Source organism: Antechinus flavipes, chromosome 2, assembly GCF_016432865.1.
Source record: "Antechinus flavipes isolate AdamAnt ecotype Samford, QLD, Australia chromosome 2, AdamAnt_v2, whole genome shotgun sequence".
Taxonomy (NCBI): domain Eukaryota; kingdom Metazoa; phylum Chordata; class Mammalia; order Dasyuromorphia; family Dasyuridae; genus Antechinus; species Antechinus flavipes.
The window spans coordinates 520,709,147-520,732,961 of NC_067399.1; the positions used below are offsets into that span (position 1 = coordinate 520,709,147).

Genomic DNA, 23,815 nt, shown 5'->3' on the forward strand with positions numbered 1-23,815 from the left:
CCCATCTTTTTCTAGACTCTCAAAAACAACTGCCTCCACTGACATAGCAAAGCTTTATCCCAATCTTTCTCTTCAGTTTGTTTTTTTTTTCTCATTATTCAGACCTTTCCATTTTCTAAATTATGCTTTCATACTACTACTTTTCTCCCAGTAATTACTCTTCTCTTTTACCTCAATGACCAAATCCAGCAACTTAAAGATAACACCATCCAACCCCATGATTACAGGTATTTACAATACTATACTTCTTATTTAAAAAAAAAAAAGTGAAGCAGCAAAGAAAAAAGAACTCCATCATTGAAACATATTATGGGAACAGAGAAGACCAGGGTTCATCTTAAGAGGAAGACACTTTAGTAAATCAAACAAACAAAAAACTTTCTATCCCAAAGAGTAATGTGAGAACAACTGATCTGGAGAATTGATCAAGAAGAGAAAATATAAGAATAACTGGACTGCCAGAAAGTTGTGATCAAAAAGAGAACCCTGACACAATAATGCAGGAAATAATCCAAGAAAATTGTCTTGGAGTGATAGAACATTAGGAGAAAGTAGAAATAGAAAAAAATCCACTAATCACCACCTCAAAGAGATTCTTTGTGAAAAATATATAGGAATATTATTGCCAAATTTCAAAATTCCCAGATCAAAGACAAAATTTTCCCAAGAAACAAGAACAGAACAATTCAAATACACTGGAACTATAATTAGAATTGTACAAGACTTATCAGCAGCTACAATAAAAGACCACAGGTCCTGGAATCATATACACTAGCAAGCAAAAGAACTAAACCTGTGGCCAAAAATAACACATCCAGCAAAATTATCTCTAATTTTGAATGACAAAAAACAGACATTCAACAAACTGCAGATTTTCAGGACTATCAACCAAATCCAAACTAAACAGAAAAAAAATTTAACATATAAGAGTCAATATCAAAGAGAAATTTTAAGGATCTCAACATGGACAAATAACTTAAACATGGACAAATTGTTTTTTGTTTTTTTTTTACATGGGAAAAGTATACTTTATGCTTAAGATTTACATCAACAATAGGTTAAGCTCAAAAGAAAGACTGGCAGAGTTAAGGTAAAAATAGTAGTCATGTTATACAAATGAGGTACAAAAGAAGAATAGACACAAGAGGCATTAGACAGGGAGGAAGGCTTGTAGTTCTGAAATCTCACATAGTGAATGGTTCCAATAAGCAACACTACATATATACCATGAAAGCATAGCACCCTCTAAAATCTATAAATGGGGGGAATGGGCATATATGGAAGCAAAAGGTAAGGGAAGAAAATGAGGGAGGGATCCCTGATAAAAGCAAAGCAACTTGTAGAGCAGGATTTAATGAAAGAAATCAGCAGAGGTACAATAGACATGTGTTATGTATGTATGTATATATTTACACATGTATATATGAATACAATCCTTTCTTAATTATAACCTGCTAGGGAGTGAAGGGCGGATAGGAGGAAAACAAAGAAGTAAAAAAAGCTGCAGCAGAAAACAAAAGAACAATTTACAAGTAAAAAAAGACAGACACTCATGAATATAATTTCTTCTAATATACATATATACTTTCTTAAATTGGTATTTGATATCATATATTTTGAATCCTCCCTGATATTCTGCTGGGCAGATGATAATATTCTCTTTTCTTTTCTTTCATTTTGTTTTGTATTGTTTTTCTGGTTTTCCAATTCTGTTTCTTCAATAAAATAAATTTTGGCAAATAAATAAGCAAATAAATAAATGGATGGGTGAATGAAAAAATACATAAATAAATAAAGAGGGGAGGGGGATGGAGAATAGTCTTAATACTGCTCTTTCTAGGCCATTTCTTTCCAGATCTCTTGAATAAAATACTACATGTGAAAAAATTTTATAAACAATAGTCACAGAAAGTTAAATTATTATTGTTACCTTAGGCATAGTCAATCACATCACTCACTGCTCTAACTTACTGGCTTTTCTTTCAAAAGACAGTATTCCATTTTGAATGAGGCTTCACCATTAGCTAGTTCTGTTTTAACAATCCCAACTTGATTGCATTTTTCCTTCTGAATTCAGTTTTTGGTACCCTGCTATAACTATAACCCTCACGGATCTTAACTTCTACTGACAAATATAATCAAATCTACTTTATGGAACAGTATCTCTTGTTGTCTATAACAGTACCAGAATATCTTTCTAGATCATAAATTAGCAAACTATGGCCTGCAGGGCCAATTCAGTTGACTCCCTATTTTTGTATAGCTCAAATGCTAAGAATAATTTTTACATTTTGAAATAAAGTTGTATTTGTTTTTCATTCTGCTGCAGCTGCTTAAAGTAAACAGCCATCTGATTAGTCTTCTACTTTAAATGATTCTTTTTTTTTTTTTTTTTGGTTCACTCTCAAATCTGAACTCTGCACCTTAAAAGATAATTCATGCTTTAGTTCTAAAAAGATAAATTTAATAATATAAAAACTGTCCATAGCTTACAGATTATTAAAAAAAAAAAAAAAAGAGTTGGTAAGTGAAATTCAGCTCCGAGATTATATTTTGTTGATTCCTATTCTAAATAACTGAATACTATATCTAATTAACCAGAGTAAAAGAATCTACTACTTTCTACACTACTCCTACTGACCAGTTCCTTGATTTCTTTTTTTAAAAAAACAAATAAATTAAATTGATGTTTTTTATTTTTTACACAAGTCATTTGCCGATATATTCCTACACCTCTACTTCTGCCACTGTAATGAAAAACAATGAATCAAAACCAGCAGATACAGTGTCTTCATTTGACAAGCTAAGCAACATTCTGCCCTTAAAATCCTACATCTCTTTAGTCAGAGGATGAAGATATTTTTTATTATCTCTCCTCTAGGCCCATTATTTTCTTTCCCCAATTACTGAAAGTACACGGTTTTGTTTTTTGTTTTTGTTTTTTAGTAATATTTTCATTTGCATTACTGTAGTTATTCAAAATTATTGTTCTGGATCTGTTTCACTCCATACTGGTACACATAAATCTTCCCATGTTTCTCTGAATTCTTCACATTCAATCCAGATTTACAATTTCATTAGTGTGGGGAACTTCCAATAAGACCATTTCTTCTACTAATGCAACCACTTGGGTCCTTCTCTATTACAATCTTAGTCGTGGAGTGTGGTGAGCTTTTTCTTCCCAAAAGCAGCCAGGTGATAAAAGTTCAGATCTTTTATTATCTCCAATATAGCCCGGTTAGTTTAGAGGTCTCTCTCTCTGCTTGGTTCCAAGAGCTCCCTCCGAATGTCGCCAAATCCAAAGGTCTGGTCGTTCAGCCTCTGCCTCTGCTTTCTTCTGCCTCCAACCAGCACAGAGATGGAATGAATCTCTTGTTTCCTTCACTTGGGGCTCGGCTAGCTTTCTGGTGAGTCTTTCAGACCAGCTTGGTCTCAGTGGGGGGCGTGCAGGAGCCCAGCCACCAGCTACAGTGGTGTGAGATGAAGATGAATCTGGTTGTCCACTGAACTCTCCACTCGTAGCTTTATCCTCTGAAAACTCTTCGTCTGCCACCAGCCAGCCAAATGGAATATATTCTGCCTTGCCTCGGAAAGAGGGCTTCTGGCATAATTCCGCTGAAATCCGTCAAAATGCTCTCTGCACCAGAGTCGCTCCTCTCGAGTCCAGCTGAACTCTCCTCTGCGACCAGCCAGCCAAGAGGAAAAATGTATTCTGGAATAGATCTCTCATCACTGGCCTTATATCTGACTCTTTTGAGAGAATGGGATTATGGGTTTTCTCCCATAGTGCTCTCTGGCCCAAAGAGCTTTAAGGGAAGTGTGAACTCCCTTGAAGTTAGAAAGTTTACTTTGTAAAGCTGGCATACTTGTGAACTCCAATGAGTAAAGGTGTGAACACAAGCCTTGTATTAATTAGTTCTACTTAGTACCTTGTTTCAGGTTCTGGCCAAAATCTTCTTGTAAGATTAGATCAATTCTAATTAGTTAGCAGTTAGTAAGGATTCCAACAGTGGAGTACTGAGAAATTGTCTGAACTGGATAGAATAGGTATCAGAAATAGAACCTCGAATCACACTCTTATGACTCAGGTGTCAGCTCTGCTCCCTCTCATTTCTTACAACATAGTAATACTCTATTACATTCATATTACATAGCTTCTTCCCCCATTCCCTCGTTAATGGACTCCTACTTTGTTTCTAGTTCTTTACTAACATAAAAAGTATTATAATAGACATCCTGGTTTCTGCTGAATTTTTGTTTTTTATGTCTTTGAGATATGAACAGTTTACTAATTTTTCTCAATGTCTTTCTATATAATTAATAATATAATATAAAACATGTAATTTGTAGTATCTTTTCTCATATAAGTCTGTAACATTACGTAATTAGTATCAATATAAGATAAGTATTTTTTCTCACATAATTCTGAATTGTTTTACAAAATAGTTGGACCAGTTCACAATTCTACCTTGCAATATTGTTTTTCTTCTTGTTATCTTTGCTAATCTGCAGAATAAGTTAAAAACTTGACTTGTTTTAATATGCATTTATATTCTTATTAATAATTTAGGTCATCATTTTCATTAATAGGCATTAATAAAGTCTGAATGCAGATCAAAGTATACTATTTTTCACTTTATTTGGCGGGGGGGGAGGAAGTTGTTTTCTTTCACAACACAACTAAAATGAAAATGTTTTGCATGATTACACATGTATAATCAAAATTGCTTACCTTCTTAGGAAGAGTCAAGGGGAGGGAAAGAAAAGAATTTGACACTCAAAATAACAAATGTTTAAATTTTTTAAATGCAATTAGGGAAAAATAAAACATTATTAGAAAAAGATAAATAACCTGTACTTTGTCACATATTTGTGTATATATGTTTTCCTTATCATGCTAAAGTGGAAGAGGCAGGGAACAGATCTTACTTATTTCTGTAGTTCACATAATGCTTCATAAATCAAATAGATTTATAAATAAATCATGGCTTACTTTACCTGCAAAATCTTTCCTTTAAAAAAAAAAAGCACTCTATCAGTAATATAAATATTTACTGAATCTCCACTGTTGTCATTCAATCATTTAACTGTGTTCGAGTCTTCATGACTCCATGAACTTTTCCATGGCATTTTTTTAATAAAGATACTGGAGTGGGTCATCATTTCTTTCTACAATGTGTATCCATTTTACAGTAGAAGAACTGAGGCAATTAGAAGTTAAGCAACCTGCCCAGGGTCATACAGCTAATAAGCTGTCAAGGCCAAATGTAAACCTAGGTAATCCTGAGGGTAGTAAATAATGTAGAGATTAAAGAACTATAAACATTAAGTATCTATTTTAAAAAACTGTATGTCATAGCAGAAAAAAGCAGTGGACTTAAGAGTCAGAAGACATTAGTCTGAATACTTTCATGCTTATTAGTAGTATAACACTTAACATCTTAAAGTTTCAGTAGCTTCATTTTTAAAATAAAAGTGAAACTTACTACTGACATTACAGGGCCATGATAAGTACTTTATCAACTTCTTTAAAGCACTTTATCAAAGCGCTATATAAATTTCAATTATTTGAATTATGTACAAAATAAACAAAAAAGTAGGGAGTACACAAAAGAATATAACTATTATCTTTCTCCTCAATCATACAGATTAGTAGTGAGAGAGATAAGTACACACACACAAAAATTTAAAAGAGATTTCCAAAAGTCTTGGTCCCAATCCTGTATAATATTTGGCACTTTCCATAGCTTGTGTAGCAGTAGAAACTGTTTTCTACACAATTTCGATAGCAGAAAAGATGACTGAAGGTTAGCATACTCAGAAAATAGAACAGAGAAGAAACATTCTATTCAGTCAATGTTAGCAATACAGTTCTTAGAATATTTAAACATATTCCATTCTCAAATATTCTATATATTGACTTCTTTCCATTTCAAATTATGTCTGCTACACTATGGAAGATAAGATTAGTTTATATCCCACAATTAGTTGTAATCTATATTGAAAATAGTGATCTTTATTTACTACTAACCAATAATTATGTGACTTTAAGTAAGTCAGGAATGAAAGTCAAGAGCCCTGTATTATAGTCTCAGCTTTATCACTAATCGAATGTGTAACCTTGGGCAAAACACTAAACTTTTCTGAATAGGACAAAGTGGCCTCTGAGGTTTTTGGTACTTAACATTCCATGATACTAAGAAAGGGTAGATTCAGATGGCAGAGTTGAAATATGGGAATTCCACAAGCAAGGACAGAAAAACAAGAATATTCAAGAGATATTCTAGCAACAGTGAGTAACAGTTTGGCTACAGTAGAAATTGATGGAAGGGAGTAGTGGGAGAATGGAAAGATGAGCCTAGGACAAAATGAAGAGGATCTTGAATTTGAGTGGAGAGTATAGGCTTTATTCTCATAAAGTTGAATGAAGATTTATGATTAGGAGACAGACAGAGTGAACCCCCTTTTTTAAAAGACAGACTAAATCGCTAGAAGTGTTGGACAGCATTGTGACATAGTGGAGAGAGAACTAGCCTCAGTACGAAGAATCAATCAACAATTACTTAGTAAGTGCCTGTGGATGGATGGATGGATGGATGGATGGATGGATGGATGGATGGATGGATGGAAGGATGGAAGGAAGGATGGAAGGAAGGAAGGAAGGAAGGAAGGAAGGAGGAAGGAAGGAAGGAAGGAAGGAAGGAAGGAAGGAAGGAAGAAGGAAGGAAGGAAGGAAGGAAGGAAGGAAGGAAGGAAGGAAGGAAGGAAGGAAATAAAAACAAAAAGAAAAGAAAAGAAAAAAAAAATACTTCCTATCCTCAAGCTCCTAACCAATACTGGCTATGTAACTCTAAGCAAGTCACTTAACCTCTGAGAGCCTACAAGAACAGGGGTTGAGCTGTTCGTTGAAACAGGTTTCTCATCAACTCCAGACCATGCTTCATATCCTATCCAATCGATCAACTCTTTGCCATCTCTCCTGCACTATACACATGATATAAAAGATAAAAAAAAAAAAAAATGGAAAACAAGAATCTATATGATTTGGTGACTAAATCAAAGGTTAAATCAAAAGTGATTACTTTAAGTCTCTGATCCTCTTTGACTGGAAAAATGTAAGAAGTAGTTTGAGGAATAAGAATTTTATATTAGACAAGCTGAATTTGAAGTGCTAATGGAACATCACACTTTCATGTTTTACTTTCATCATGCCTAAGTGCACATTCATTAAGCATGGATGACTATGGCATAGGAGAAAACACTAGACATGGATTCAAAAGACCACCTTAGAAGTCTCCCTTCTGATAAAGATTGAACCATGCAACTGTGGACGTTATAATCTTTTTCATTCTATATCTTCATTTTTCACATACAATTCTGGTTTAAAGATAGACAATATCTCAAAATGATGCTTGAAAGACAAATACTTATACAAAATTAACATGCCATACTCTATTGCCTCCAAGAACAAATACAAAAGCATTCAAAGCCTTTTATTACCTCTCTCCAACATTTCCAGTCTTCTTTACTCTACTGACACTGGAATTCTGTCAATTTAATGAACAAGACGCTCCAACTCTTGTCTTCAGGCATTTTCTCCAAGCTTTCTCTCATGTCTAGATTGTTCTCTCTCCTCATTTTTGCCTAATGGCTTCCCTTAAGTCCCAACTAAATCCTATCTTTTACAGTAAGCTTTTCCCAACCTCTGTAATTTCTACTGCTTTCTATCTGCTGTATCCTAGTTTTCCTGTAGCTAGCTTGCTTCTACGTATTTTGTTGGTCTTCCCCATTAGATTGTACATTTCTTGAACAGAGAAACTGTTTTTTGCCTCTTTCAGTATACTACCTGCTATATAGTAAGCACTTAAATATTTAATGATTGATACTAATAAATATATCATTAAAGCATATTTGTTAAAGTTTTAAATAATAATATGTATATAAATTTTTGCAAGGCAATTGGGGTTAAGTGACTTTCCTAGAATCACACAGCTAGAAAGTGTTAAGCCTCTGAAGCCACATTTGAACTCAGGTCCTCTTGATTCCAGGGCTGGTGCTCTATCCACTTCACCATCTAGCTGCCTATATATATATATATATTTTACAACTTTCACTCATAGTTCCTATTTCTATTTCATGAAGTCCAGAAGGACAATATAACATATCTTTCTATGTCACAATCCTTCACATAATTGAAAACAACTTTCATATCTCTCACTGGTTTTCTCTTCTTCAAATTAAATAACCTTAATTCCTTCAGCTAATCTTTGGGCAGCATAATGACCATGCCATTCAATCATGCCATTTTATCACCTGTCCTGTAATTGTAGGTGTATCCCCAATTCCATTCCCACTAGTTTTTCATCTCTTGCTCCAAAGAAAGTGTCAATGGGTCAACTCACTACCCCCCCCCCCACATAGTTCACCAAACCGAACCTCTTTCTTGTCTACCATTTCCCTACAAATTGTCTTCCTCTATTAGAATGCTCCTAGAGGACAAAAACTGTCTCAGTGTTTATCATACCTGTTTATCTAGTGCTAAATTAGCACAATGCCTGACACATAGTGTCTCATAAGTGCTTTTTGTGGATTCATTAATAATTTAAAACCATTCACTATTCTGGTTTATCCTTTTCAAGATTTATTTTTCTTTGAGAGAAAGACAGCACCCAGAACTGAATACAACATTCTGGATAAGGTCTGATCAGGGCAAAGTACAGAGCATTATCACCTCCCTAATCCCAGGCCTTTCTTGATGTCCCTAAGAATGCATTATCTTTCTTGGCTCCTATTATTACATAGTCATTTGTACTGAGCTGGCAGTACACTAAGAGATCCAGATCTTCTTCATATGAACTACTATCTAGCCATGCTATTTCCTTCAATTTTATACTTGTGAAACTGATTTTTTTAACCCAAGTATAAGACTTTAAACTCATCCCTATTAAATTCACCTTATCTATTCTGGCCCAATTTAAACCTGTCAAGATCAAGAATTTTATCAAGTATATGAGTTAGTTGCACTTTGCCAATTTGCACTTAAGTCTCTTTGCCATTGAATATAATTTTATTTTTTTTTTTTTGAGGCAATTGGGGTTAAATGACTTGCCTAGGGTCACACAGTTAGGAAGTGTTAAGTGTTTGAGACCAAATTTGAACTCAGGTCCTCCTGACTTCAGGGCTGGTATTCTAACCACTGTGCCACCTAGCTGCCCCAGTGAATACAATTTTAAAAAGTCTATGATCAAGCAAGATTCCTAGGTCACGCCACTGGAAACCTGCTAGAAAATTAAGAAAGCATTATATAGTAGGCAGAATTTCAATCAGAGATTTAAGTTCAAATCACACTGTGTGAATATAACCAAGTTGTTTAACTTCTAGAGGTCTCAGTGGCCTCATATGTGAAATATAGGTAATAATCATACCTACCTCATAAGGATGCTGTGAGGCTCAAATAAAATAAATTCTGTAAAGCTCTGCAAACTTTAAAGTATTAAAAATGTCCATTATTATCATTACTAACATTGTCATTAATGCCACATTTTAGAATTGGGAGTTCAATGGGTTCCAAATGTAGCTAACTTCTTCTAAGTAGCCCATATCTTCCTTTCTTTTTAAGTAATAATAATTTGAAGACTGTCAAATGCTTTGACAAAATCTATGTAAACAATATTACCATTCTTCCTTGATTAACCAGTTTAGTGACACTGTCAAATACACAACTGAAATCAGTTAGGTTTGGTATGTATTGTTCCTGATAGTCATACTAATAATTGTTGTTGTCATACCCTTTTCTAAATGTAATTATATTTAGAAATTCATTCCTCAGTGATTCTCACCATTTCTGGGCTGACTTCTACAGTAGAAGTTTAGGTCACAAGAGCTTATTTATCCTTTTCTTTTAACAATGTGTTGATACCTGCCCTTCCCAAAACTATGATTATATACATACATACATACATATATATATATAAAATTGGACTATTCCTAGCCTTCCCCTTTTCTCTTTATCACAAATTCTGTGATAGAATTTCTATGACATCTCATTTAAGTTTCCCATCATTTCCACTTCAACAATCAGTTCTTTCCTGCTGTTGAAGATCAAATCTAGAATATGATTTCCTTACTTTGTTTCCCTTGCCTTTTGGAAGATGAAATTATCATTAAATCAAGCTGAGAAATTATTAGCTACTCTACCTTTGGCAGAAAGGAAATGTTCCAGCAGATGTTAAATAATGGAAATTTCTAATCATTATGATACCATGCCAGACTTGTAATGTTTATTTAATTCATCAGTTATTTTCATCTTTGGGGTCCTCCAATAAGAATACTGCTTCTGTTTCTGCCTCTAGTGATCATCAGTATGTTTTTCCAGTATGTTTCCTCCATCCAACTCCTGGATTTATTCTACTCCTCTCCATCTTCATCCCTGTTTTTACATATTTTGTCCTCTTTTAAGTAAGGTCCTTTTAGAGCGATATGGTAGTTCATCCCAGTGATAATAATGAAGCAAAATTTTCCTTCTTTCATTAGGATCTCAAATTCACTCTGCTGCTCACTTTCTGCACAGACATTTGAGACTACAGGTTTTTGTTTCCTATAAACTTTAGGGTATTTCTACTGCTCATCTTTTTCTCCACACTCTAAAACAAGGGTCAAGAGACTATGGCCCATAAGCAAAATCTAGCCTGCTGTCTGCTTTAGTATAGCCCATGAAAAAAAATAGTTTTACATTTTCACATATGACTTTATTTAAAATTAAAATATAAGCTTTCCTTCAAGCTGCAAAATTCAGCTTTGAAATCTAAACAAGAAAGTTAAATAGTCAACTGGAAAAAAGAAGACTAATCAGACAGTTGAAACCATTAAACATCTGGAACACTGCAAAAAGAGAACACAACTTTATTCAAAAATTTAAAACACATTCTTAGAATATGGGTTGTATAACAATAGGTAGCAAGACTAGATTTTTGCCCATGAGCTGCAGTTTGCTAACCATTGCACTAATGTATCTAACTTGGTAGAGATGGATGTGTATGTATGTACATGTAATATTACATGTGTATATTTCTTTTTTCTTCATATTTCATATTCACTGTATATATGTCATGCTACCTCTATTTATTTTAAGTATCGCAGGCTATGTTTTTCTTCATAGATATGAAATACCCTTTGCACTTAAAAACGCTGAATTTAGCTGATTTTTATCAGTCAGTATTCTTTCTTTAGATATATATAATCAAGGGCAGAAACTAAAAACCCAATAATACAATACCATATATTCCTATATAATCTCTCAGTTCTCAATTCTAACTTACTTAGCCATCAAGGCTAAATTCACAAAATCAGTCATAATTTTTCCCACTTTTGTTTTTACCAATCCTACAGTAATGTTTTATAGCATCTTCTCAACTTTCCTAATAAATTCTAATATCTTTCCAGGATAAGACTATGTCTTACAAATTTATTTTCCATAGCATTTAGCATGATGTCTTAATATCCTAAATCTGCTTAGTATAAAAGCAGTTTCAAAATATTTTCACCAATTTACCTCATTAAAGTCTAATAACCTTGAACAAGAAAGGACATATGTCAAAGTGGACAGAGAGATAGCCTCAGAGTCAGACAGACCTGCATAAAAGTCCTGCTTCTGACACATACTGCCAGAAAAGTCACAGAAGGTCTTGGTGCTTTAGGTAACTCTCTCTAAGACTCTAAGCTGTAAAACAATTACTGAATAGCATTACTAAAGGCTATTAGTCAATTTCTTATACCAATGAAATCAAAATAAGTAAACAACAAATAACAAAATGGCCCCTGCTACAGGGGATGAAGAATCTTACAGTTGAGTAAATTAAAGTTCAAATAACATACCAAAGAAGTTGCAATATTTATTGAAATACTGAATAAATTAATGGTCCTAAGAATTTCTCAAAGGAGAATCGTGAAATCCTATATACAGGATAATCCTGATGAAATATATGAAAGATGAACCATCATTATGGAAAATAGCCAGAACAGTATAGAGGGATCAAAGATCATACACATTCTTAAAGATAAAGATCCAACATGATGCATGTTCTAATTAGCCTCCACTATGCACCCGTGTACATGGTCTCTTAAATAATTTTTAATGCATTATAAACAATTCCATTTTTCAAAAAAAGAAAAACAATCAAATTCTTTACCTTCCTGGGAGGCAATCTCCTGTGGCAAATCCTCAATAAAATCTAAGGGCATCTCTATTGGCTCCTCAGATCCTGGAAGACTATGATCTACAGTAAAACGCCCTTTCTTTTCCTCTCTCTCTTTCAGAATAACCTAAAAGCAAATAACAGTACAGAATAGAAAAGAATCAGCTTGACAACACAATAGTTCATATGAAATAGATCTGGGTGTTTGAATTGACCATAGGCTCATTAAGAAACAGAAATACAAAATGGTTGCTGGAAAATGTTGGAAATACTTGGAAGCTATTGGAATACACAGGAGCCACCTGACAGTGGTTGCTGGAGATCCAACCTAGACCTGCAGAATGGATCTCCTCTTGTGAGAGGATGATACAAGGAGAATAAGAGGCAGTCGTTGTGTCGTCTGACTTCTCTCATCTTCCCTCTGTCTCCAATTTATCTCATTCCCAGTCTGCAACACCTGTGTCAGCAAAGGCTGCCCTGCAACTCCTTCCGATGCTATGATCCACAGCTGTGGAGGCTCTCAAAGAATTGACCTGTCCCTTAACAATTCCCCCCACAGCATAGTCTGCACCTGAGGAATGCAAGCAGCACTATCACCTCTGGATGGTTGTAGCAGGTGTTGATCTTATCATGAAGGCGAACTTTCAGTTCAGTAGTCAAAACAGGCATTTAAGTCTCTCATCAGTCTCCTGGCTGGGCTCTTTGATGTGTTGGCCCATTTAATTACCCCGACTAAAAAAATCTTACCAGAGCTCTTCTTCCTTTCTTTCCCCATGGGTTACTGAAGGAACTCGGAAGGATACTTCTCACGTACATTTCTGGTTCTTCTTATAATTCATATGCTTCTTATACCCTATATTCAGGTGCCATATGTTGGAATGCACGGGAATAAATTGGAGGCAGAGGGAAGAGGAAAGAGGTCAAACAACGCAGCAACCTCTCAATGAAAGAAGTGAGAAAACAGCAACTGCCTCTCAGTCTCCTTGTATCATCCTCTCACATGAGGAGGTCCACTCTGCAGGTCTGGGTTAGCAGCCACTGTCAGTTGGCTCCCATGTATTGCCCACAGCTCCCAAGCATTTCCAACAGGAAAGGTTAAATTAAAAAAAGTAAAATTCTACTGGTTAAATTATATTCCAAAATTCAGTGATAAGTTCTGAGAATCATATTTTTAAAAAGACTGATATAATGGAACATATACACAGCAGAATGAACATGACAATAGGTGACAAGAAAAACATTTCATGCAAGAAAAGTTCAATGATAACATTTTACACATGTAAGAATCTGATTTTTTAGATTATACAGTGTCTTTATTCAAATAACTATTCTACACCACACTAGCCATTATTAGTCTCATTTACAGAAGAGCAATACTATTTTCAGAAAGATTATTTGAGCTCTCCATAATTGCAAACTGCTAAATAATACAATAAATGAGACAAGAATCCCAATCTAAGACTAATCTAACTTATAAGTCCAATGTTCATCAAACACTGTTTACCTTAAGGAACAAAACTCAAGACTATTGATAGAATAGGAACTGGTACTGTGAGCTCATTGATACAGGGAACTCCCTTTCCCAATACTAGTTCACATTTTCTCTGCAATTTACAGCCTCAGGGAGATGACTAAAACACTGAAGAAGTAAAATATCTTGCCTAGGGTTACAGAGCCAGTATGGATGCAAGAAGTGAAACTCAAAGCCTGGGATTTCCTAATTTCAAGGCCATCTACAATGCACCATTGCTTTCCAGAACTGAAAGCTACCTTCAAGTATTTGAAAGATGACCTAGATGAGGCCAGAGGGCTGAATCTGGACCATTAGGAAGAATTTAGAGGAGGCAGACTTCAGGTTATTTTTAACAATTAGATTTGGTAAACAATAGAATAACTACCTTGAAAAATCTAACACAAGAAGTATTCATGCAGAAGTTAGATAAGCACCTAATGGAAATATTATAGAACTGATTTCTTCATTGGGTGAGGAGCTAAACTAAATAACCTCCCTCTGACTTCAAGATTCTATAAATATTTTTAAAAAATTCTATAAATATAATATAGCACTGCATTAGAAATTTAAACTTATAAGTTACATACACTCAAAGAAGGGAGACTATCTACTAAATGAAACCAAAAAAAAAAAAGAATTTTAAAATTATTTTAATATAAAAGTCTAAAAAAGGACCTGGAACTACAGTTTAAAATGTGTCTGACAAGTTGAAATTCATAATGGTCAGGAAACACTGCATGTCATATGATATTTTAAAAATTTTAAAGGCCTCAAAAATCATATGAAATTTTCCTAACTGAATGTATATTCCAGTAGTAACTGATTATGTCTAATAAATTCATATTTGAACATGAAATACCAGCACAAATATTCCATAAGTAGGATAAGTTTTACACCAGAATTCATTATACTATAGAAGAGAGTTAGGTTCTTTTTGAATGCTTAGTATTCTACCATTTATTTAATCTTGTAGAAAGTAGCACCAACTTTCCAGTCTTATATTCTGACAGGATTAAAATTGGCCATTAAATGGCCAACACAGAACCAAACATTTAAGAAAAATCGATTGAAAAAACTATCACCATTTGGCAATTTAATCCAAATGAATATATACTCAAAATTAGTGTGAGAGGCAATATAGCCTGATAGAGGGCCTGATAGAGTCAGGAATCAAGGAATACTTGGCTTTTGCCCCCTAAGAGTAGGTAACTAAAGGCAAATTACTTAACTGGTCAAAATGTTGGGCAACTCTCCAAGGTAAAGGTGAGCTGCTAACTTTCAGGGAAGAGTTTCCATTCTAGGGGATCTCTACATTCATGAAACCACAGGTCCAGACCCAAAAAAAAAAAAAAATGGTTTACCTTTTTAAGTGCTGTGGGTCGTTTAAGCTTTGCAATTTCTTTCTCTTTTCCTCTCTTTATTTTGGGAGAAGTAGAGTCCAAAGGGTTAAGAGGTGCCAAACAGGGTTGACTTTTGGTTAAAGACTTTCTGTTGGCAGAATCTTTAGACTGTAAAGGAACAGCACTGACCACTAAAAACAAACAAGGACATTAGTTTCACTACAGAACATTCCTGGAGTTAGTTTCACACGCTTTCAAAATTCCCAATGACAAAATTACAAAAACAAGAACATCCTCTTCCGGTGGGAGGAAAAAAGGCAGATAATGATAATAGGAAGCAGCCTGACCCACTGATGCGTTTATACATATTTCTTATTTTTATAAAGGATAAAACAAGACAAATGTCTTGTATCTTAAACCAATATGGCAAACTCAGAAAAGTGTTCCTAAACGGGTACAAAAGTGTAAAATCCAATAGAATCAGGAAAGTCTGAGGTGGAAAGTACAAAAAACCTGTCCTGTGGTTCCACAAAACTTGCGCTTATCATTGTGCTTCTTTTAGCCTCAACTCTTGCAATCCTGAGTCTGACTAGCTATTTAATGGCAAATTAACCATTTAACACTTTCTTTATTTTTAATCATCCAAATCAACCTTCAGAAAAGCCTTCTCTCCAAACTAAATCTCTGTCTTCTTTGCAATATAGTGTCTATATTTGAGACAATATGGAAAATTCTTTTCTTTATCTGAATTTTTTTTTACTGACAGCAGGATGACACCTGACAAGTGAAAGGAGTCTACCTGTTCAGTCTCACTGCATATCAACCATTCCCTTTGATTCAATCCAACAAAAATGAATTAAATACCTATCCTATGCCAGATACTATGCTAAGCACTGGAGACAAAAAGGACCAAAGAGGTAATCCCAACCCTCAAGGAGCTTATATTCTAGAGAGAAATGGCACGGTATAGAAAAATAAGTACAAAATAGATACCAAGTCAATGAAGAGAGAAGAGCTCTGGTGACTGGGGCAGAGGATCAAGGAGGACAAGCCTCAGAGCAGATGGTGCTTCTTAAATCTGAGTTCCAGTCTACCTGGGATGACAAGCTGTTCACTGCACTCCCTGGCCTCCTACCTCTACAGCTCTGCCCATGCCAGACTGTAACTCCCTACTCCTCTCCACTTCACAGCCTCCTTACTCACTACTGAATTCTCTCTGCACTGTTCTCATTGGCATCTCCCCCAACTGCACCCAGAGTACTCCGTAGCACAATAGAAGCTCCTTGAGGGCACATAGCTTTGCTGTTTTGTTTTTGTCATTATATCTTCAGTGAGTACATATATTGGGCATTTAATAAATATCTACTGAAATAAACTGAGTCTTCTTGGGGTTGCCTGGGATAAAACATGTTCAAGACCTAGAATAAAATCTAACACATGACATTTCTAAATCATTCATCTTTCTAGTCCTCTAGAAATAAAGCTCTGTGTTCTAATTATGCATGTTATTATATATGCCATTACATATGTAGTAAACATGCTATTGTATATATATATATATATAATATATATATATATATATATATATAAAATGCTAACAAGCATCAAATATTAAAAACAAAGGCTTATATCCAAAGACCATATAAAACAGAAAAACAGGTTCTAAATTCTATGTTCAAACATTCTACCCTAGTCCAGTTCCACTATCTATGACTTAATTTGCTAATAAGTAATACGGTACGAGGAACAAAGGGATTTAAAAATTTTTTCAATGCTATTTCACATCAATGATAATTTTTTTGGTAGTGAAAAAAAAAGAAAAAAAATTAAAGAACACATTAGTAACATATGGCAAAGTTTTAAAACAATGACCAAATATGCCAGTACCTTTTTTAATTCCCTCAGTTGATATTTCATTTAAGACATAGATGTACAAAATTTATTAGACACATTTTATAACAGAAATTGTTTCATAGAAGGCAAGCTAATTTCTTCACAAATAGCTAAAAAATTCATTTAAAATCACCAGTTAGCTTGCATCTAATTGAGGAATTAAATTTGGCCAAATTAATATGATTTTAAAATATATGAGATTTCAATCTATTAAAATTACTTTTAAAGAAAAAGACAGCATCCCAAAAGTCTAATAGTTTGTTTCTGGAACATTCTGTTAATGTGTACTTGAAAAACAAATACATCGACATAAACACATATAAATTTAAATACTTCTATATATTGACATCACTTGACTATATATCATGAAAGCAAAATCCTTTCCTCTACATAAATATTATCACCTGTGTATGATAATGGTCTGGTATTAGTGATTTGCCGAGCTTTCATTGCTTGCTGTTGCTTTTCCAGAGCAGCTAACATATCCCCTAAATCAAGCTGTACAGGAGTCTTACTCTTTTTGCCAGCTGCTTTTGATAAAGCTTCCTGGAAGATGAACAAAAAAAGTTTATCTAGATATACAATATAACATAGTGGCAAATTTAAATTTAAGACTGTTATATTTATTATATTCCTCCCAACTGTTCTTTTCCTTAGTATTTGTCAAGTATTAAAATTCCACAAGTAAGAATTATTTTTTAACAAACCTGTATTTTTTTTTGCTCCATACTGATTTCTGAATATTCCTGAGCTGTGGCAAGTGCTGCTGCTAAAGCCTTTTTCTTTTGACTTTTTGCACGTTTAGGTACCGAAGTTGTAATAGGAATTGGAGTCTGAACTATGTTAATTGGTGAATTTTCAGGTAAATCATCCAACTGAGATTTGCAAAACAAAAACAAAAGAATGGGATATTTAATTTAAGGATTATTTACGGATTCTAGGTATCTGTTACTAGAGTTATTTTTTATAAATTAAATTGATTAAAATAACATAGCTACAATAAATCAAAGCATCAATATGGATACAATTAAGATAGTTTATAATGACACTATGAGACAATTCCATCTTCCATCTTTAACTTCAAATATATATAAATGTGAAAAAATTCTATATATTTTGTAGATCAATGTTGACTATAAAAATCGACTTTAAAATTAGTGTCAAGAAACTAGTATATGATTTATAAGCTTTCCCAACCATAAAGAGACATACTTCATATTAATATGTAAAAAAAAAATTGATCTGTTTTGTTAAAGAAATACTAGTTTAAAAAACATGCTTGCTAATACACTGCTGATGGAGTTGTAAACTATGCCCAAAGGGCTCTAAAACTATGCAAATCCTTTGATCTGGCAGTACCACTACTTTGTCTGAATCTCAAAGAGATCATAAAAAAGGAGAAAGGACCCACATGTGCAAAAATATTTGTAGCAGCTTTTTGTGGTAGCAAGGAATTGGAAATCGAGGGGATGCCCATCAAATGGGGAATAGCCGAATAAGTTGTGGTATATGAATGTAACAGAATACTATTGTTCTATAAGAAACTATAAAAAGAGTACTCTATAAGAATACTAGTGTTGTAAGATGAACAAGCTGATTTCAGGAAAACCTGGAATTCTCAAATGAAGTGAATGCTGAATGAAGTGAGCATAACCAGGAGAACACTGTATATAGTAACAGCAAGACAGGATTAGCTCTTTTCAGCAATATAGCAATCCAAGACAATTCTAAAAGACTTAGAATAGAAAATACCATCCATATCTAGAGAAAGAACTAAGAAGACTGAATGCAAATCAAAGCATACTATTTTCACTTTTTTTCCTTCCTTTCTCATGGTTTTTCCCTTTTGTTCTGATTTTTCTTTCACACCATGACTAATATGGAAATACATTTAAAATGAATGTACATAAATAACAAGACTGCTTACTGATTTGGGGAAGGAGAGAGAAAAAAATTGGATCTCAAAATCTTGCAAAATTGAACTCTGAAAACTATCTTTACATGTAATTGGAAAAAATAAAATACTATTAGATGGGAAAAATGAATAAATATAAATAAATAAAATATGCTTGGTAAGGGAATTTAATACTTGCATTAATGGCTATATATAAAATCAACATTAGTCAACAATTTGGATAGTCTGTCCATGTTTAAGAACAAATCACAGCCAAGTGTCAGTCTTACCACTTTTGCAGAAATTTTTTGTTGAATGTTTTCATCTTTAGCACTTCCAGTATCATTCAGTTCTGTAAATTCATCTTCATCCTAAAACAAAGTAACAAATTTTAAAATAAAAATTGAAAAGAGCACAAACCAATTTAGGAGATTTTTTAATTCTTTAAGAGTATTGAAAAAGTCTTAAAGGTTTTTTTTCCAATCATATTGCCACTATACAGACCCTCATTACCTATAGCTAAGTGTATTTTAACAGTTTCTTCACTGATCTATTTGCCTTCATGTTCCTCCTCTATGTGAGTCCTCCTTCCTATATACTGTAACCACAATAATCTTCCTAAAACAAAGTTCCTAATCCCCTAATCAAACACATTCAATGGCTTTCCAAGGCAAAATGAAAAATATCTAAATATAGCATAGAACTTAAGGCCCTACAAAATGTGGCCCTAACTTTGTTTTATCTCCCCCAATCCTACAATTTATCCAAAATAGAATTTATTTTTGTGTGAACACATGCTGAGCTTTCCCATCTAACAATTTTGCTGCCCTTTCCTTTTACCCAAAATGCTTTCCTTTCCTCACCCCTACTTTTCCTGCTCATATTCACTCTCCAGTCACTGCCAAAAGTCCTATGCATGCTTCTTCCCTCTTCATTTCATACCACTCAGAAGCAGTTTGCCATTATCTTTGCTTTTACCCCATCTCACCTGAAGAGGCAGTCTAAGTCTAAGACCTCTACCTGCTCAAAGTGATCCCATTCCACCTTATCATCTTCAACAAATTGCCACTTCTGTCATTTCCACTCTTACTTATCTTCAATCTCTGTCTCCTGGGTCATTCACTACTGCCTATAAACATGTTTCCCTCATACTAAAAAACCCTCACTTGATTCTTCGTCCTCTATCTGTTCTGCCCTTTGTGACTAACCTCCCTGAAATAGCTATCTACAATAATTTTTCTCCTCTCATTCTCTTAACCCTTTACAATTTAGCTTCCAACTTCATCATTCCACCAAAAGACCTCTCTCCAAAATTGTAAATGATCTTTAGCTGCCAAATCCAATGGCCTCTTCTCAATCCTCATTCTCTTTGATCTTTCTGTCACTTTTGGCACTCACTTTTGTCCTTGATATTCTTCTCTAGGTTTTCAGGACATAACTCTCTCCTGGTTCTTCTATATATAAAATTACTACTTTTGGTGCTTAACAAATACTAGATGACTTAAAACAAAAATCATTTGGAAAAAGAAACTTATTTAATTATACTCATAATTTCCTAAACAAATACTGAAATAAACAGGCAAGATACTGCTTAACACAGGGCTTTAAAAATTCTGATATCGCCTTAACCCTCTCTCGTAAATCCTCGTCCTTGATATGACATCAAATGTCTCCAGCCATCAGTACTTATTGTTCCTTCTCCATGTCAAGACCAAATTCTTTATCTATGCTTTAAAACCCAAATCCTCACATTTTCTTCAGCAAATTGCCCGCCTCAATCATTCCTACTCCCTCTCTTTCCTCTTCTTCATCTTCCTTATCTCCTCTCCTTTCTTCTTCCTTTTCATCTCTTCTCTTCTCTCTTCAATATCTTTCAATCTACTAGTTTTTTCTCCTCTTCTTCCAAACATCCCCATCCCCAATCTTAAAAAAAAAAATCCTTAGTACTCACTACTATCTACTAGTTATTATCTCTACTAGCAGCACTTAATCTCTCTCCTATCATAGCCAAACTCCTTGAAAAAGCCTTCTTTCTCTTCTCAACTCCCTCTAAATCCTCTGCAATTTTGCCTCTGACCTCACTCAATAATTATAGAGTTTTCTCCTTAGTTTCCATATTAACCACCAAATCCAACAGCCTGTTCTTCAATCCTTATCCTTCTTGACACTGTTGACCACCTTCTCTCCTGAAAGTACTTTCTCTGGCTTTTTTTTCTGGCACTATTCTTACACGTTCTGCTCTAAGTTTCCCTTCTCAGTTTCACTATCCATTATCATACCCACTGGGAGTATGTAAACAGCATTAACCTGTTCAGTTTTTGCAAAAAGACTAAAAGTTAGTTCCTATTTGTCATTTTCAAGTAAGGAATTTTTTGGTTTTACTTTTTAATGGCATAATAGCCTATTAAGCATAACTGGTATTTCAAATTTGAACCAACACACATACACACACACACAAGAGACAAAATAATGTCAAGAATACAGAATTTAGAATCCAAAAAGCATGTTTTATGAGTTTCAGTCCCTTTATCTGTAAAATGAGGAAATGCATTCTTACATCTAAGATTCTTTCCAACACTAACATTTTGATCCTAAAAAGGTAATTCACTTATCCACAAGAAATTTAAAATCTAAAAGAAGACATAAATTTAAAAATATTATTTGATCAGTGTATACTTATCTCTGCATCAGATATCACATTAAGCACTAGAGAAATAAATATCAAGAATTAAACAATTGTTGAGAGATTAATCGAAAAAAAAAAAAAAGATTCAAAATAAATGTTGTATTGGTAGAAATAACTAACATCATCCAAAGAAAAGAGAATACCTCAAAGTATAATGGGTCGGGACTTGGTTCTACTCTATGAGATTGACTGCTTAATGGTTTATTGTCTTGTCTCTTCTGCAAACTTTGTCTTCTTTCTGAGGATGTGCTATGTCCACGACATCTGAATCCAACCTAAATAAAGTCCAAGAATAAAAAACAAACAAAAAAAAAAAAAACAAACTAAAATTTCATAATATTAAACTTTTAAAATAACTTAATTCAGTACAATAATCACAAATATAAATATTAACATACAAATGTTAAATTGCTCTTATCAACATTCACTATCACCAGTATTTTTAAATTGTACTTTTAAAAAATTCTGTTTAAATCTGGAATTTACAGGAAAGCTGACAATAAAAATAACTTCTTCACTAAAACACACTAAAATAAAAATGCTATTCGTCTGTTTGAAATATAGCAAAATGCACAGTTTAAACAGAGCCAAAATAAGTAGTAAATCTAAAATTAGCATCGATTTTCAGATCACCTTTTTTGAAGTACTCAATTTATTAGTGTTAAATACATTCTCTTACCTAGAAAAATTTTAAAGAACTAAAAACTGTAGTCTCTAGGTTACATCAACTACCAAAACTTTTTACTAAACTCAAACAGTGCAATTACTGGACTAAGAAAGACCTTGAGAGGAAATGCTTTTACACATGCCTTGAATTCTTTAATCTGAAAGCAAGCATATGAGGGTTTTGAAACATTTTTATACTCTTAGAAGCTGGTCCTTATTTCTAAGAGTGAAGACGAGAAGAATACTGACTTTGTGTGGTAGGCCTCGGTTACATTAAAAGTAAGAATATACCAACACAATCACAATCTGGGAGTTCTGCTAGGGTAAATGTGGCTCTCATTAAGCTGCTAGACACATGACAAGGGCCAAATGAAAATATCAGGCTCTAGAAAGCAGAGTTAAAAGGACTGCAAAACACAGCATGAAATTACCTGGGATCTATTCCTACCTCTGAGACACTGGGAAAGTCATTTAATTTTTCTGGGACTCAGCTGCCTCATCTTGTAAAATACAAAATTTGGATGAGATGTCATCTAAGATTTCTTCCATTTCTAAAACTTAGAGCCTATGAGTTTAAAAATAATAGATTTATAACAAATTGTTCCTCTTCACAAAGTCTTAATCCAACATTTCATCATGTAGAGATGCCTAAGGTTCTAAAAAGCAAAAATCAAGTTTAATCATATTATAGGTTTGAGAATTTCTAATAAAGATGGAAGATATCATTTGTAAAAATCATTTAACTGAAAAGATATGTACCAATGAAGGTAAACACCTACAATTACCATATTGTTATTTATAATATTAATGTTTATGATAAACGTAGTATATTAATGAATTTTTTGTAAATTTAATTTTTTAGTTTCACAAAATATATTCTTCCTGGTAGAGACAAAAAACATAGAACAACATAAATTCAATATTAAAAATATGTCTATGAACTTAGTTGTTAAATTATAAAGCCTAAAGTGAAGTAGGTCAGAATAGGGATTGCACAGAGGTTCTTCAGAAAAACAAAGACATATGATTTGACTACTATGATAAATGATGAAAAAAGACAAAAATAACCAGACCCTAGTTTTTAGGTATCAATATTAGAAATATTCTATTCAAAGTGATATTCACTTGAACACTATAATTCTCCCAACCCTGCCTGACTTATATTTCATATCTTTTCCAATGATTTCCTTTCTCTTCATATGCTTTCTCTCTAGCAGGCTGCTACAACAAAAATGAAGTTTTGCATTTCTGAAAAACTTAGTAAAATTGAAATTTACAACCTGAAGGTAGGAACTATGGCATTTTATACCCTTTACAGTTTTAGTGGCTCTCAAGCCCAATGAATCAAGAGAATGATCTGGCAACAACTTTAGGTTGCATTAAAAGTTCAAAACTAGGAAGGTACATAGTTATGATTAGACCACACTTGTAATACGCCTCTCAGTTGTTGGTACCACATTTTAAGAATAACATTAATAAGCTAGAGATTAATCCGAGGAGTATCCAGGATTGTAAAATATCTTGAGTCCATGCCATCAGGGAATCAGCTGGACGAACTAAGGTTATTAATCATAGAGAAGAAAAGGAGAGTTATCTTTAAGTATTTAAAGGGCTGCTATATGAAAAACA

At 33.7% G+C, this 23,815-nt stretch overlaps 1 protein-coding gene across 2 annotated transcripts in view; it reads right to left on the bottom strand.

The window, feature by feature from the left end:
* The window catches only part of SECISBP2L (SECIS binding protein 2 like), a 73,836-nt gene that overhangs the window by 26,047 nt on the left and 23,974 nt on the right, over positions 1 to 23,815 (bottom strand). For both annotated transcript variants that reach the window (XM_051980608.1, XM_051980607.1), the window contains exons 8-13: positions 21,664 to 21,795; positions 19,125 to 19,205; positions 17,648 to 17,815; positions 17,345 to 17,486; positions 15,069 to 15,238; positions 12,189 to 12,321 (exon numbers count right to left, since the gene is read on the bottom strand). In XM_051980608.1, the coding sequence (XP_051836568.1) occupies positions 12,189 to 12,321; positions 15,069 to 15,238; positions 17,345 to 17,486; positions 17,648 to 17,815; positions 19,125 to 19,205; positions 21,664 to 21,795 (826 nt within the window). The remainder of the gene's footprint in view (positions 1 to 12,188; positions 12,322 to 15,068; positions 15,239 to 17,344; positions 17,487 to 17,647; positions 17,816 to 19,124; positions 19,206 to 21,663; positions 21,796 to 23,815) is intronic.